Source organism: Oreochromis aureus, linkage group 3 (assembly GCF_013358895.1).
Source record: "Oreochromis aureus strain Israel breed Guangdong linkage group 3, ZZ_aureus, whole genome shotgun sequence".
Taxonomy (NCBI): Eukaryota; Metazoa; Chordata; class Actinopteri; order Cichliformes; family Cichlidae; genus Oreochromis; species Oreochromis aureus.
Genome location: NC_052944.1, coordinates 125,326,087 through 125,340,023, shown reverse-complemented (window position 1 = coordinate 125,340,023; position 13,937 = coordinate 125,326,087). Strand labels below are relative to the sequence as shown.

At 41.1% G+C, this 13,937-nt stretch overlaps 1 protein-coding gene across 1 annotated transcript in view; it reads left to right on the top strand.

Moving 5' to 3' along the window:
• The first annotated feature begins 672 nt into the window (after positions 1-672).
• LOC120435259 (alpha-2-macroglobulin-like) overlaps positions 673-13,937 on the top strand; it is a 73,870-nt gene continuing 60,605 nt past the window's right edge. The window contains exons 1-17 of the mRNA XM_039604477.1: positions 673-723; positions 827-847; positions 2,210-2,375; positions 2,451-2,535; positions 2,634-2,784; positions 6,806-6,920; positions 7,014-7,123; positions 7,219-7,386; positions 7,621-7,848; positions 10,541-10,604; positions 10,699-10,844; positions 11,237-11,386; positions 12,229-12,372; positions 12,479-12,578; positions 12,676-12,829; positions 13,212-13,437; positions 13,930-13,937. The exon at positions 13,930-13,937 is cut by the window's right edge and continues 119 nt beyond it. Coding sequence (XP_039460411.1) covers positions 691-723; positions 827-847; positions 2,210-2,375; positions 2,451-2,535; positions 2,634-2,784; positions 6,806-6,920; positions 7,014-7,123; positions 7,219-7,386; positions 7,621-7,848; positions 10,541-10,604; positions 10,699-10,844; positions 11,237-11,386; positions 12,229-12,372; positions 12,479-12,578; positions 12,676-12,829; positions 13,212-13,437; positions 13,930-13,937 — 2,069 coding nt within the window. The 5' untranslated portion in view covers positions 673-690. The remainder of the gene's footprint in view (positions 724-826; positions 848-2,209; positions 2,376-2,450; positions 2,536-2,633; positions 2,785-6,805; positions 6,921-7,013; positions 7,124-7,218; positions 7,387-7,620; positions 7,849-10,540; positions 10,605-10,698; positions 10,845-11,236; positions 11,387-12,228; positions 12,373-12,478; positions 12,579-12,675; positions 12,830-13,211; positions 13,438-13,929) is intronic.

Here is a 13,937-nt window from a genome sequence, read left to right as displayed (position 1 = left end):
TTCACCCATGTACATATGATTTTTTATATTGTCTCATTGTGTCTCTGTTTTACTTTGGCAGCCTTCTATTTGGGAATTTTCCCCTGACATACATCTAGCCAAGGTTCATCTAAGAGGGTATGTTTTTGCCATCCTGAGATAAACTGAAGCCTGTTGGCTAAGAAGTAATGCTGAAAGTTAGGTAGTTCTAATCCTCCTTTATCCTTGGTCTTTTGTAGTGTTTTTAAGCTTATACGTGGGGGCTTATTTTTCCAAAGGAATTTGGACATATATGAATCTAGAGATCTGAACCAATCTTGCGGCGGTTTAGTTGGGATCATTGAGAATAAATAATTTATTTTTGGTAATACCATCATTTTTATAGCGGCAACCCTTCCCATGAGTGATATGGGTAGACATTTCCACCTAGCCAGATCACCTTCTACCTTCTTTAAAAGTGGGATATGGTTTAATTTAGTTAGATCTGCAAGCTTGGGAGATACATTAATACCTAAATATTTTATATTTCCCGATTGCAGTGGAGTAGAAGAGGAATTATGGAAGGTTTTATTTCCATTTTTATTTCCTATTTTGTTAATTTTAGCAGTCATGGCCCCAACCCTAATGGACCTTTGTTTTAAAGTATAAGGAGAGAAACAAAGAGATAATCTCTTTAAACTTTTTCTCAAAGTGAATTTCAGAGTCGTTGCCATGGATAATAAGATGCGACCGGCCAATCAGCTGGTGAGTTTTTGAACAGTGTTGTTAATGATGCTGTTTAGAATTGGGATGCAGTGATTTACACAACAATTTCTTAACTCCGCCTGTCTTTGGTTCTTTCTTTCAGTATGATGTCATTGAACTTCAGGTAAGACAATATCTCCAGAAAAGGTTTTTACTTCTCTTGTAAATGCATCAACACAATGCTGAACACATGGAGTCAGTCAGACTTGATTGTTCCCTGTTCACTGCTTGCATATGCTGCTTCTGCAGTATTACTCCAAGTCACTGACAGTGCAACGTTTCACATTGGACAAATTGGGTTGCATATATACAGAGGTGGGTCAAGTATCCAAAAATGTTATTCAAGTAAGAGTAGCATTACTTTAAAATATTATTAAGTAAAAGTGAAAAGTAGTGTTAAAAAAAAACACACCAGAGAGATTGCTGTCAGTGCTCGTAGGGTCAGTTGCAGCTGCCATTCCAGCCAGCCTGTAAGCCTGTATAATGATATTGACAACAAAGAGTTGTACTGGTCTTACAGCCAACAGGAAAATATCCAGAATACCAGATTACCAGTCAAGCCCTGCTGTCACCACAACTTTGCACTGCCAGTAAAGTTAGAAAGCCCTGTGACTCATAGCTGACAATGGCATTACCGGCTTTTTATTCCTTTAATTGGTATTACAGAAAATGAACAAATAAACAAATGTTCAAAAGAATTATTGTGTTTTTACACCTGCCTTTTCATTGGAAGCAGGGAAGCAGGGCAAACTGTACACTAAAGTCACTTCACTACAACATCTTTTGCAGGGTTGTTAGATTTTTAGGGCTGTATGCAATAGCTTTTTGTCACTTGATTCCTCACATGTAATAATAATTTTGATTTAATGACTCCATAAACACAGCCACAGCTTCCCTGTCTTTACAGCCTAGGTTTCTTTATATCATTTAATTTTTAAACATTTTAAACAAGTGCTTCACATTCACAAGGGGACTAAGCTGGCTACAAATGAAGACAGGTCATTTTAAGTCCTCTAAATTTACAGAGACAGGGGGCTCTGTGCATCTCCATAGTGGGCACTTATCAAAGTGGCTCTGATCTTGTAGTGGAGACAGTTTGACATAGTATACACAGGTAAGAGGAAGTCAGCCATTTTTAATCACTACAACTTTGATGTACTTTTACTATTTACACATGCTGTACTGTTTTTGACTCAGTTTTCATTGTTTGGTGTATGTAGCAATGCAAATGTCAGTGTTTAGTTATACTTCAGGAAGAAATATATGGATCAGTTTAGCTCAAATATCCTCAGTCTTTAATGATATTGCAAATATTGTTACTTATCATGTAAAGGCATAGCAATTTGATGTTTTGCTGTACAAAAAGTTAACATGATGACAGGTACAGTGTCAAGCTTATCCAAAATTTTGCATGTGTTAAAAGACACAGCGAGGACACACCTACATACAATCTTGAATTAGGTGTCACTGTCATTTGATTTAACAGGATCCAAATAGTAACAGGATTGGACAGTGGCTAAATGAAACATCCAATAGCAGAATACTGCAGCTTTCTTACTCCTTGGACACTGAGGCCCGTGAGGGACCGTACCAGATCATTGTGTCAATGGGTGAGAGGAAAATATCTCACAATTTCAAAGTGGAGAAATATGGTAAGTCAGTCTTATTTATTCTTAAATTCTTTGTTGTAATGGAGTGTAAATGCTGACATTCATATTTTTCCCCAGTTTTACCCAAATATGATGTGACACTAAATATATCTGAAGAAGTGCTTATTGGGCAGGAAGACATTGAAGCTGAAGTGTGTGCAAAGTAAGGAAAAGTTCTTTCAGGACAAATAATGTATTGTAAAATCTGGAGTTTGGAGAGCAAACTCGACTCATAATGTTTATTTATTTTTATTTAAATAGGTACACGTACGGACAGCCTGTACCAGGACGTGTTACAGTTAATGTGTGCCGACCTATTAATAGGTATAGCAGTTTTGGTATATCGCTGTACGATTACGAGCTTATGGCCCTATCGCAGATGCGTGGCTCCTGCCACACAGAGACAAAGCAGGTACAGTTATGGCTTCGTTTCTCTTTTTTCTCTGATTCTTTGGGTACATTCAGGCCACTGCATTAGCATTACAGCATACGGGTTGCCTGCTCTACCCAGTTAAACTGGCTCAGACTTGTTTCCTCCATGCGTTTGAATTTTTTAGTGACTTGATCAACTGATCTTTCTTGGATGGACATGTCAGCTCCAAAGGAGTGAAGTGGTTATTGTTGGGCCTAAATGGCTGCAAAGGTTGTGTTGGTGCTTCTAATACCTGCTAGATGATTAGCATTACTGGTAGGGCTCAGGCAAGTGGTGTGTCTCATTATGTCTGTCACAGAAAAGAATACAACTTCTGTGAGAAAACTTCAAAAATACTGTGATCAGACTGTGACACTTAAACAAGCTGAATGAATATACACATATCCAAAGATTTGAACAGTTTTGACTGATTTACTGAGTTACTGGTACAGTACAGTGTTGTTTTGTCTGTTTGTGCTATATACACAGTATTTTAGTAGTTGGCAGGCCACATTATGGCATCATAATGCGGTACAGTGCAAAAATATTGAGCCACTCCTCTTTGTTTATATGTTCCATGTACATGGGAAATAGCTACAGTGGTTTACTGACACATGCAAACACAAATGGAAATGCAGCTTGAACTCTCTCAGGCAAGCTTTCATCAGTTCAAGCCCTGCTGTTGTTGGCGTTTGTTTTAGATTCAAAGAAGGAAATGGGAATAAAGGATGTGTTTTGGCTACAGGCTGCTTAACAATGTGCTCAGTGTTGGGAAGGTTACTTTTAAAATGTATTCCACTACAGATTACAGATTACATGCCCCAAAATGTATTTTGTTACTCAATGAGAGTAACGTATTCTGAATACTTTGGATTACTTATTATCATGCTTTTTACAACTACATGAATGAACTATTGCTGTGTGATTTATTACTGTTACTGAGGCTACTCGCCATACCAATACCAACTAGATGTTTAACTCTTAATATAAATGAGTAACAGTAGGTGACATTAGGTCAGGCTGCACTTTTTGCAGCGATCTCGTATATAAAACTATTCTGTGCGTATATAAAACAGGTCCGCGGCTCCGAACCGTAGTAAAGGGACCTCTGGCTAATACGTCGGGTTCCGTGTCGGCTCGTAGCTGAAACTAGCTTTACTTTGTTGTCTGGGTCAACTTTGCTAGCGAGAGACAGAGAGAGGCGTTGAAAGGCTGCTCCAACAGAACTTATTGTTTCAGAGGTAAACAGGAACACAGTGTACAGTCGAGTCTTAATAGCTTACTTACAGCTGGGCTCGTCAGGCACTCTGTTTGGCTGCTGTGGTTATTATTATATTTACATGCTTCCAGCTCCCGTTTTTGCTCCGTGACAGCTCGGACTTTTCCTTTCTCTCCCTCCCTCGCTCACAGACACATAACAGGTATGGCAGTCCATTCTCCCTGCAGCACGGACTACACTGCCCATTCTTTAGGGCCATGTCTGTAACACTCTGCCTGTTGCCTTCATATTAAATTATCTTTTGAATAATAATTATTAAAAATATTTCTTCACGTCATTATGCGGGCCGCAAGTAGAGGTGACATGCGCTGCGAGATTAAGACACAGGCATTAGAGCCTCTTAATGTGTGTTTGTTTGGGTTCCACCGGCGAGGAATTAGGGTGGTTATGGCCTTTGGGAATAAACTGTTTTTGAGCCTGTGGGCCTTTGTGCTGATGCACCTGTAGCACTTCCCTGAGGGAAACAGGCTGAACATGTTGAAACCAGGGTGGGAGCTGTCCTTGATGATGTTTGCTGCTCTGCTGAGGCAGTGGGAGGAATAAATGTCCATCAGGGAGGGGAGAGGGCAGCCGATGATCTTCTGTGCTGTCTTGACCACACTGTAAAGTCTCGCTCTGTCCAGGAGATGTCAGCAGAGATGAGGACACCAGGGAACCGGAAGGTGTGCCCCCCCCCCCCAGTGCTTTACCTCCTGAAGTCGACGATGGCCTCTTTGGTTTTCGTAGTGTTCAGTCCCAGGTTGTTTTCTGAACACCAGGCTGCCAGCTTCAGGACTTCCTCTCTGTAGTCTGCCTCGTCTCCCTTTGAGATGAGTCCGAGTACCGTGGTGTCATCAGCAAACTTGATGATGAGGTTGTTGTTGTGGGTCGAACTGCAGTCGTGGGTGTAGAGAGAATACAGGAGGGGGCTCAGCACACAGCACATAGTCCTTTATCCAGACAGATGTGAGAGGAGGGAGGCCAAGAGTGACCAGTTTGTTGATGAGGATGTCCGGGATGATTGCATTAAAGGCTGAGCTGTAGTCCACAAAGAGCATTCGGACGTAGCTCTGCCGCTGCTCTAGTTGACTCAGCACAGCGTGGAGGGCTGTGGCGATGGCGTCTTCTGTGGATCTGTTTGCACGGTATGCAAACTGGTGGGGGTCGAATTCTTGGGGGAGGTAATCCTTGATGTGCTGAAGGACTAGTCTCTCAAAGCATTTCATGATTACCAGCGTGAGGGCCACAGGGCTGGTGATGGGAGACTTCTTCGGCACTGGGATGATTGTGGCTGATTTTAGACAGGATGGGATGGCTGCCTGATCCAGTGAGAGGCTGAAGAGTCTGGTGAAGATGAGGGTGAGCTGGTGTGCGCATGCTCTTAGTACCTTGCCAGGTACTCCATCTGGGCCGGACGCCTTTCTGGGGTTCACTGCTAGGAGCACACGTCTGACATCGTGCTCCGTTACAGTGAGTGGAGCGGTGCAGGAACCAGGTGAGGATGAGGATGGGAGCAGGGCTGAAGCAGATGAGTGCTGCTGTTGTGGTGTTTCAAAGCGGGCGAAGAAGCTGTTTATTTCCTCTGCCAGCTGCACACTCAGGTTTTCTGTTTTCACAGCCTTGGTGGTTGATGATGTCTTGTACTCCCTGCCACACCTCCCGTGTGTTGTTGCTGGACAGGTGGGACTCTATGTTTCTTTTGTGGTCTGTCTTGGCTTTTTGAATCCCCCTTTTCAGGTCAGCTCGAGCAGCCCTGTACAGAGCTCTGTCACCTGACCTGAAGGCGGCATCGCGGGCTTTGAGGAGTGAGCGGACCTCGATGGTCATCTAAGGTTTTTGGTTTGGGAAAACCAAACAAAACCAAAAATGCTTTTTAACAATGTCACGTTGTTAAAATACAGAACTTGATACAGTCCAGTACTGATCCTGTGAAAGTTTCTAGGTCCTGGTGTTCAAATATGTCCCAGTCTGTCTGTGTGAAGCAGTCCTATAGTTTGTGCATTTTCAGGCCAGGTTGTAACAGTCTTTGTGGTGGGCCTGGCAGTGCGTCTGAGGGGGGTGTAGGCTGGGGAGAGCAGGAGGAAGAGGTGGTCGGACTGGCCGAGGTTGGGGAGGGGTATGGCTCTATATGCATGCTTGATGTTTGAGTAAATGTTACAGGCCTTCGATGGGGTCTGTTTTTAAACTGTTTTTTTAACAGAAAAGCAGAGACAGGAGACATGAGTTGCGTTCGGTCTGCAGGCTCTTCCTCGTCTGATTTATTAACAGAATTAAACAGTTACTTTTCTTTTCATTTAGACGCACACCTTTCTCTTGTAACAACACAAACACATTCAATCAGGTCCTTAGGTCAAACCCTTTTGGTTACCTTGCTTTCTCGCAAGAATAAACTTACAAAATAATCATTGTATGTGAGTGTCCTTATTTACAATAAATCTGTAACCAATTCTACTGCCGCCCATCTGTATTTCTGAGAAACGCTGCCTCTCTATGACGATCTTTTTATAAACATTTATCTGAATGACCTGTTGCCAGGTAACATAGTTAGTTGCAAAATGTTCCTTCAGCTGTTTTTGTCTAGTACAACTGACCCCTCCAGACTTTTGTCCCTCCACTCTACATTTTTGAACATTTAATTTAGTTTGAACATTTAATATATTTTATAGATTTGATTGTGAATGAGATTTGATTCTAATTTTGATTGATTCTTGTAAGATTATATCGCACACAGCAGTGATTTTCTTTCTTTATTGTTCTTTCCAGGCAGACAAGACTGGCTGTGCAACTTTTTCCTTCAACATGTCAATTTTTACTAAAATGGACGAAAAGCTTCAAGATGTTCTGGATATCAGGGCCAAAGTGGAAGAAGAGGGAACAGGCAGGTTGTGTTATTCCTTTAAAATGACACATTAATGTGTATTTAACCAAAAAGGCATTCACAGTATTGTAACGTGAATGTTTTTATATTCAGGTGTTTCACTCCCACAAGAGAAGAGAGTCACGATTTCTTATGTCCTTGGAAAAGTGTCTTTCATTAACATGCCCAAGGTTTGGGAACGGGGATCTAATGTGGAAGGAAAAGTGAGCCTAAAATGTTTTCAGCTCAGTTTATCCTACAAAGCACATTTAAATTGTTTTTATTTTCCATTGATAGAGCATTGTGTGTTTGTCAACAGGTCAGAGCAGTGTACCACAATAATACACCAGTTTGTGACGCACCGGTCTACCTGTTCACGGGACAACTGTGGCAAACACGCTCACTACAAAATCTGACAACTGACAGCAACGGTGTGGCCTCATTTTCTTTCAACACTGATAACTTTGACCAGGATATCCAACTCCATGTGAGCTGACACACTGAAACAACACTGTAATTTAATGCACAGCAGCCTGAAACCTCGACTGGTTTCTCATAGGTTCAAATGTCCAAAGATCTAACACAGTAAAAAGTGGCTATACTGAAACAGTTGATGACTCATCTTCCTCCACATTTGCCTTGCTTATAAAAACGGCCTCATTGTCCAATGTTATTTTTAGATAAGTTTTTTTTTTAATTTTTGTTTCCTATCTCCAACTAGGCAAGCCTGACACCAACACTGGGCTACCCAGGATATAGAACTGCACACTATGACAGGGGATTTCACACATTATCCATGTTCCAGCCGTCTTCTCCTTACATTAAAACAATCAGCTCTCTAGAGGTACAGAAGAAGGACAAACCATTGCCCTGTGATGAAGAAGAAGACATATCAGTCAACTACACTATAGTGGGAGAGTCTCCGGGGTCTGTGGATGTCATTTATCTGGTGAGTTATCGCTCAGCTTGTCACTTTATGGCAAAGTTTACCATGGCCAGACCTTTTGTGTGTTTGCTAAAAAAGTACTGTTGTAACGCCCATCATGACTGAAGAAGAAACTTTCAGTCCATCATTAGAATCCAGGAGCCTGGATCTATTTCAGCATAAATATCTGATCCAGCCCAAACTATATGCTTTAGCAAAAAGGAAAACTAGGGAGGGCGTCTGTCTCCTGAATCCAAACTGGAAGCTGGTTTCACAGACTTCATGTCTGGTTCCTCTGTTCTGTCCATCATCATTTTCTGTCAGCTTAGTAATTAGCCTCAGTGTTTAGTCATTTGTTCATGATATCCTTAGTTTTCTCTCTCTGTTAATCATTTATATTCTTAGGCCTTCGTAGATTTAGTCATCTGGGTTCTGTTCTCGGTTAATCATGCTTTCCCTGCGTTTCTCCTGCACTTTTCAAGTCTCGTCTTTTAGTGAGTCCATGTTTAGTTATTTTCTGTTTTATTTTTCAGTACTAGGTGTGACCACAGATAGTGGTCACACCCAAGTCAGTCAAGATAACAAACAAGATTGGCATGTTCAATAAATAACCGTGCAGAAAGAAGCAATGATATGTGGTAACATTTTATAATAACATTTTTCCAGGACAACATAAAATTGTTCAGATTTTTAGCATCACAGGAAAATGAAAAAAGTAGGAAAAAATAATAACGTTGGTGTAAGTTGTGGGAACCCGCAGGATCTTTTAAAAACATATGAGACAAACTGCACTTTAAGAAAAGACCTTTTGGTTATTTTTCATTGTAATTTAACTGTATTATTAGGGGATGGGTGGAGTAAGCTAACTTAACATTATAATCAGAATAAAGACAAAATACAAAAATACTTTTCAAAACCCTTCGAACAGCTACAAAAACTGGGTCTGTAACTTATCTTGAAACAGTTTAATTACTAAGAGCTGTTATTTCACTCCTTTTCATTGGCTGATTTTATCCTTTAGGCCTGAGGATGCTTTGAAGGTCTGAAGACAATTTTCTACGAGCAACTTTTAAAATTCATAAGAATTTCAGCCACAAAACTGCACCAATTTACAGTCAAAAGTTTGGACACCTACTTATTTTATGGTTTTTCCATATTTTCATGACTACTTTTTATTTATTTTTTTTGCTAAAGCATATAGTTAGGGCTGGACCAGGTGACCCTGAATCCTCCCTTAGTTATGCTGCAATAGACGTAGGCGGCTGGGGATTCCCATGATGCATTGAGTTTTTCCTTTCCAGTCACCTTTCTCACTCACTATGTGTTAACAGACTTCTCTGCATTGAATCATACCTGTTATTGATCTTATTGTAGGGTCTACCTTACAATATAAAGCACCTTGAGGTGACAGTTTTTTTGATTTTGAGCTGTATAAATAAATTGAATTGAATTATTTCCATTGTAGATTCTCACTGAAGGCATCAAAACTATGAATGAACACATATTTAATCATTTGGTGAACAATGCTGAGCACTTGTTGGCCTTTTTGCCCTCCATCTCATCCCAAACCATCTCCTTTGAGTTTAAGTCAGGTGACTGTGGAGGCCAGGCCATCAGGTGCAGCACTCCATCACTCTCCTTCTTGGTCAAACAGCACTCACACAGCCTGGAGGTGTGTTTGGGGTCGTTGTCCTGTTGGAAAATAAATGATGCGATGGCATGTTGCTGCAGGCTGCTGTGGCAGCCATGCTGGGTCAGTGTGCCTTCAGTTTTGAATAAATCCCCAACAGTGTCACCAGCAAAGCACCCCACACTATCACACCTCCTCCTCCATGCTTCACAGTGGGAACCATGCATGTAGAGACCATCCATTCACCTTTTCTCTCCGTCGCACAAAGACACGTCAGGTGGAACCAAAGTTCTCAAATTTGGACTCATCAGACCAAAGCACAGATGGTCTAATGTCCACTCCTTGTGTTTCTTGGCCCAAACAAATCTCCTTTGGCTGTTGCTTTTCCTTGGTTGTGGTTTCTTAGCAGCTATGTGACCATAAAGGCCTGATTCACACAGTCTCCTCTGAACATGTAGAGATGTGTCTGCTACTGGAACTCTGTGTGGCATTTATCTGGACTCTAATCTGAGCTGCTGTTAACTTGTGATTTCTGAGGCTGGTGACTCGGATGAATGTATCCCCAGCAGCAGAGGTGACCTTTGGTTTTCCTTTCCTGGGGCGTCCTCATGTGAGACAGTTTCATTGTAGCACTTGATAGTTTTTGTGACTGCGCCTGGGGACACATTCAAATATGAATTCTAACAGTTGTCAAACAGGGCTGTCAGCTGTGCACCAACCTGACTTCTGCACAACACAACTGATGGTCCCAACCCCATTAGGAAGGCAGGAGGTTCCACCAATTGACACTGTGAGGTGAAACCATGTCAGGCGACTACATCATGTAGCTCACTGAGAGAAGGCCGAGGGTTTGCAGCACTGTCAGTAAAGCAAAGGGCGGCTACTCTGAGGACTCTGAAACATAAAACATATCTAGAGTTATTTATAGATTTTTCTTTGCTTCACCTACAATGTAGAAAGTATTAAAATAAAAAAAAATAAAAAAACACTGAATGAGGTGGTGTGTCAAAACTTTTCACTGGTAGTGATGTCCACAGATATCAGTGCTAGTTCAGGCTTGTTTTTTAAATGATTTCTATCTTCCAGGTGTTGTCCAGAGGAGCTGTCATCATGCAAGGACAAACACAGGTTCAAGTGCAAGATAGATCGGGTAAAATTCCCATATTTCCACATATGCCACAGCCAAGCATGGACTTTGGCCTGTTTTGTTGATCTGTGGATGTATGTATGGACCTCTGTTTCAGTGACTGAGGGCCAGGTGTCCTTTAAAGTCAGAGTGTCTCCTGAGATGTCACCAGAGTTCCAGCTTGTGGCTTATGCCGTCCTGCCAAGTGAGGATGTAATTGCCCACAGTGCCAACTTCTCTACTGACAAATGCTTCAGCAACAAGGTGAGTGTAATTCTAGAGGTGTGCTGTGTGCTTGGTGTCATTTGTCTGCAGTCAAATTCAAATCAAAGTCAAATTCAGTTGGCTAAATCACGTGAGGATTTCTAGCATCAGTAAATGGACTGGTTGTTCCACAGCTGTTTCTACTCTACCTGAGGACTCAAAGTGCTCCTTTATACCACCTCATTCGCTCACTACCATTTATACAAGCACCTTTTTCAATGATGATGCAAGTTCTTTCTATCTAACACTGACACAGATTCATACAGTGTGCAGCTTGGGCTACAGCCATCCCACTGGGACTCATGATTTGTCACTCACCACAATGAACAGCACATTTAGCCAGCAGTGAGTGGGGACTCATCACAGTAACTTCTACGAGTGTTTTGTGTCAGGTGTCAGTGGAGTTTTCACCGTCTTCAGCCGTCCCAGGTGAAGAGACCAACATGCAGGTGACGGCCCTGCCACGTTCTCTGTGTGGTGTGAGCGCCATCGACAAGAGTGTTCTCATCAAGGAGCCTGGGAAGACTCTGGATGCAGATAAGGTAACTGCTGATATTAACACCAGTGAGATGGACACATCCTTTTTTCCAGAGCCCGTAGTGTCACAAGTTACCAACAGCTCATGCCTTCGCTCTGGTACTTGTGTCCTGATAAGTATTCTTTGGGCAGTCGTACATTCAACTGTTTTAAACAGTAATAATACATAATACAAGGTTACATATGCATGTGTGGTTAAATGTATGTTTCAGGATCACTTGTTGCTCATGTGGTTGCAGACAGCAATATTTTAATCTTATAAAATTAATTCCTTATGGGCAAATTAATATTTCAGCATGGAGATAAATCCAGGATCATGACTTTTTTTTAGCAAATAATTCAACCATGTAACGATTTGTAAGTGTATCACCTGCCAGTCAGTGTCTGCTTTACTTGAGAAGAATTTAACTTTGCATCAAAACTGCTCAAATACATGAGTATTTGTTGATGTTAAACATACAGCAAAACCTGGAAAAAGTGAGACTTAGTGAGGTAAAGGAGCTACAGAGACAGTTTCAAATGGAGAAGACTTACTGTAGCCATATAAGTCACTACGAACGATGTGGTGTTTATAGTAAAATTGCAGAACTGCTGTAAGATTTGGTAAACAGATACTTCAACTATAACACCTCACCTCTGCGGACACTTACTGCTAACTTGATCATTTTAATTTATTTTTTTTTAAGAAATCTTCTTAGATCATCAGCAATTGATTTAAGCCTAATCTGTACTCGTATTTACACCAGTACTACATGTAAGAGTTAAAAAAAATATGTGGATCAAATGTGACCAGGCAGGCAGGCAAAAAAGGTTTGGAGGTTTTGTTGAACTGTACTTTTCTTTTCAGATATTTGACTTGCTTCCACTCAAGAAATCCTCATATATCCCATATGAGGTTGATGATGCTACAGAATGCCTTAATGTGAGACCAAAAAGATATGTTTTGTCGTACCCCAGTCAAGAGCAAAATGACGCCTATGCAGTTTTCCAGGTAAAATACATGTATACCTGTGAGTCAGTCAAACATAATGTAAATGCAATAGTTTTTGTTGTTGCATCAGTTTTTACTGATCTTTGTGTGCTGCTGAAATATCTAGAAAGTCGGACTGAAGATGGCGACAAACTTGATTTTTCGATTGCCTTCATGCCTCAAGTTCAAAGGAAAATTTTACCATGATGGCCCTCATGTCGCCTACGGTGAATCATTCACTTGTTTGTGTTGTGTCTGGCTATAAATTTTGCTTTGTATTTACCAAAAAGAAAACGGGTAATTAATTTTTCTTTTTTTATTCAGCTATTGCTCTGGACTACGGTCCCCGGTTAGAAGATGATCCCATACATGGACTAAGTAGTCCTGGTCTGGGATCTGCTGTCCAACTTCCTCCACCAATAGAGACAGCTCGCTCTTTCTTCCCTGAGACTTGGATCTGGGATCTGGTGGAAGTTGGGTAAGTATCTGTTGTGAAGAGATCTGATGCATATTCCATTTTTAAAAAAGTGTATACGAGCACATTTAGAAACCCATGTGAACTTTCTGCTGTGTCTTTGCACACATGAATAACATGAAAATAGAATAATTGTGAGTTTTTTCTTAAGCATGTTTTGATGCTTCAGGCGGATGTTTTGTCATATTTAAAGATGTGCTTTGTTTTTGTGGGATATATTATTTCACTTTCTTCAGCAGCGCGGAGCTCTTTTACTTTGTCAATGCAACATATACAAGCAATTCACACTGCAGGATGTAACTATAGTGTTATACAAGTAATTTACAGACATACAAACATGTTTTATAATGTTATAGAATATGTTTGTGTGTATCTGCTACTTCAGAGACGATGGAAAAAGGGACGTGTCCCTGACTGTCCCAGACACCATCACCACCTGGGAGACGGAGACTTTCTGTTTGTCCTCTCAGGGTTTTGGTTTGGCTCCTCGTAAAGAAATGAAAGTCTTCCAACCTTTCTTCCTTGAACTCACCATGCCCTACTCCATCATCCGGGGGGAGCACTTTGAACTGAAGGCGACTGTCTTTAACTACCTGACCAGCTGCATCATGGTAATGAATGATTAAAGTGTTTAAATACATTTCTGTTCATAGCCAAGGAAAACCACACTGAAAACATTACTTTCTAAGCTAAATTTATATAGAAAAGATTTTTTCTTTGGCAATATAACCATGCAGGATGCAGGCCGTTCTTGAAGGGCCCCTGCTCACCAACACCTACAAGCTCACCTGCAAGCACAGACAACAGGATTGCCCAATCACATGTCTTTACACAACCAACCCTCCTCTAGCTTTCTTTGTGCGCTCATGCACCTTGTAGAAAAGAGTTTAGCTGTAAGAAAACAGATGGAGGGAAACGATTAGGAAGGGCATGTTTAAAGTAACCAAGTAAAATAAAGGCTACTTTCAGCATGAGTTCATAAAAGCAAACTTGTGCATTCATTTAGATGCTTAAAAAATGTGTTCACATTTGAACTCAGTTTTAAATGTTGCCGTGAGATTGTTGAGCTAGTTTAAAATATACCGTCTGTGTTCCTCGTACAGGTTACTGT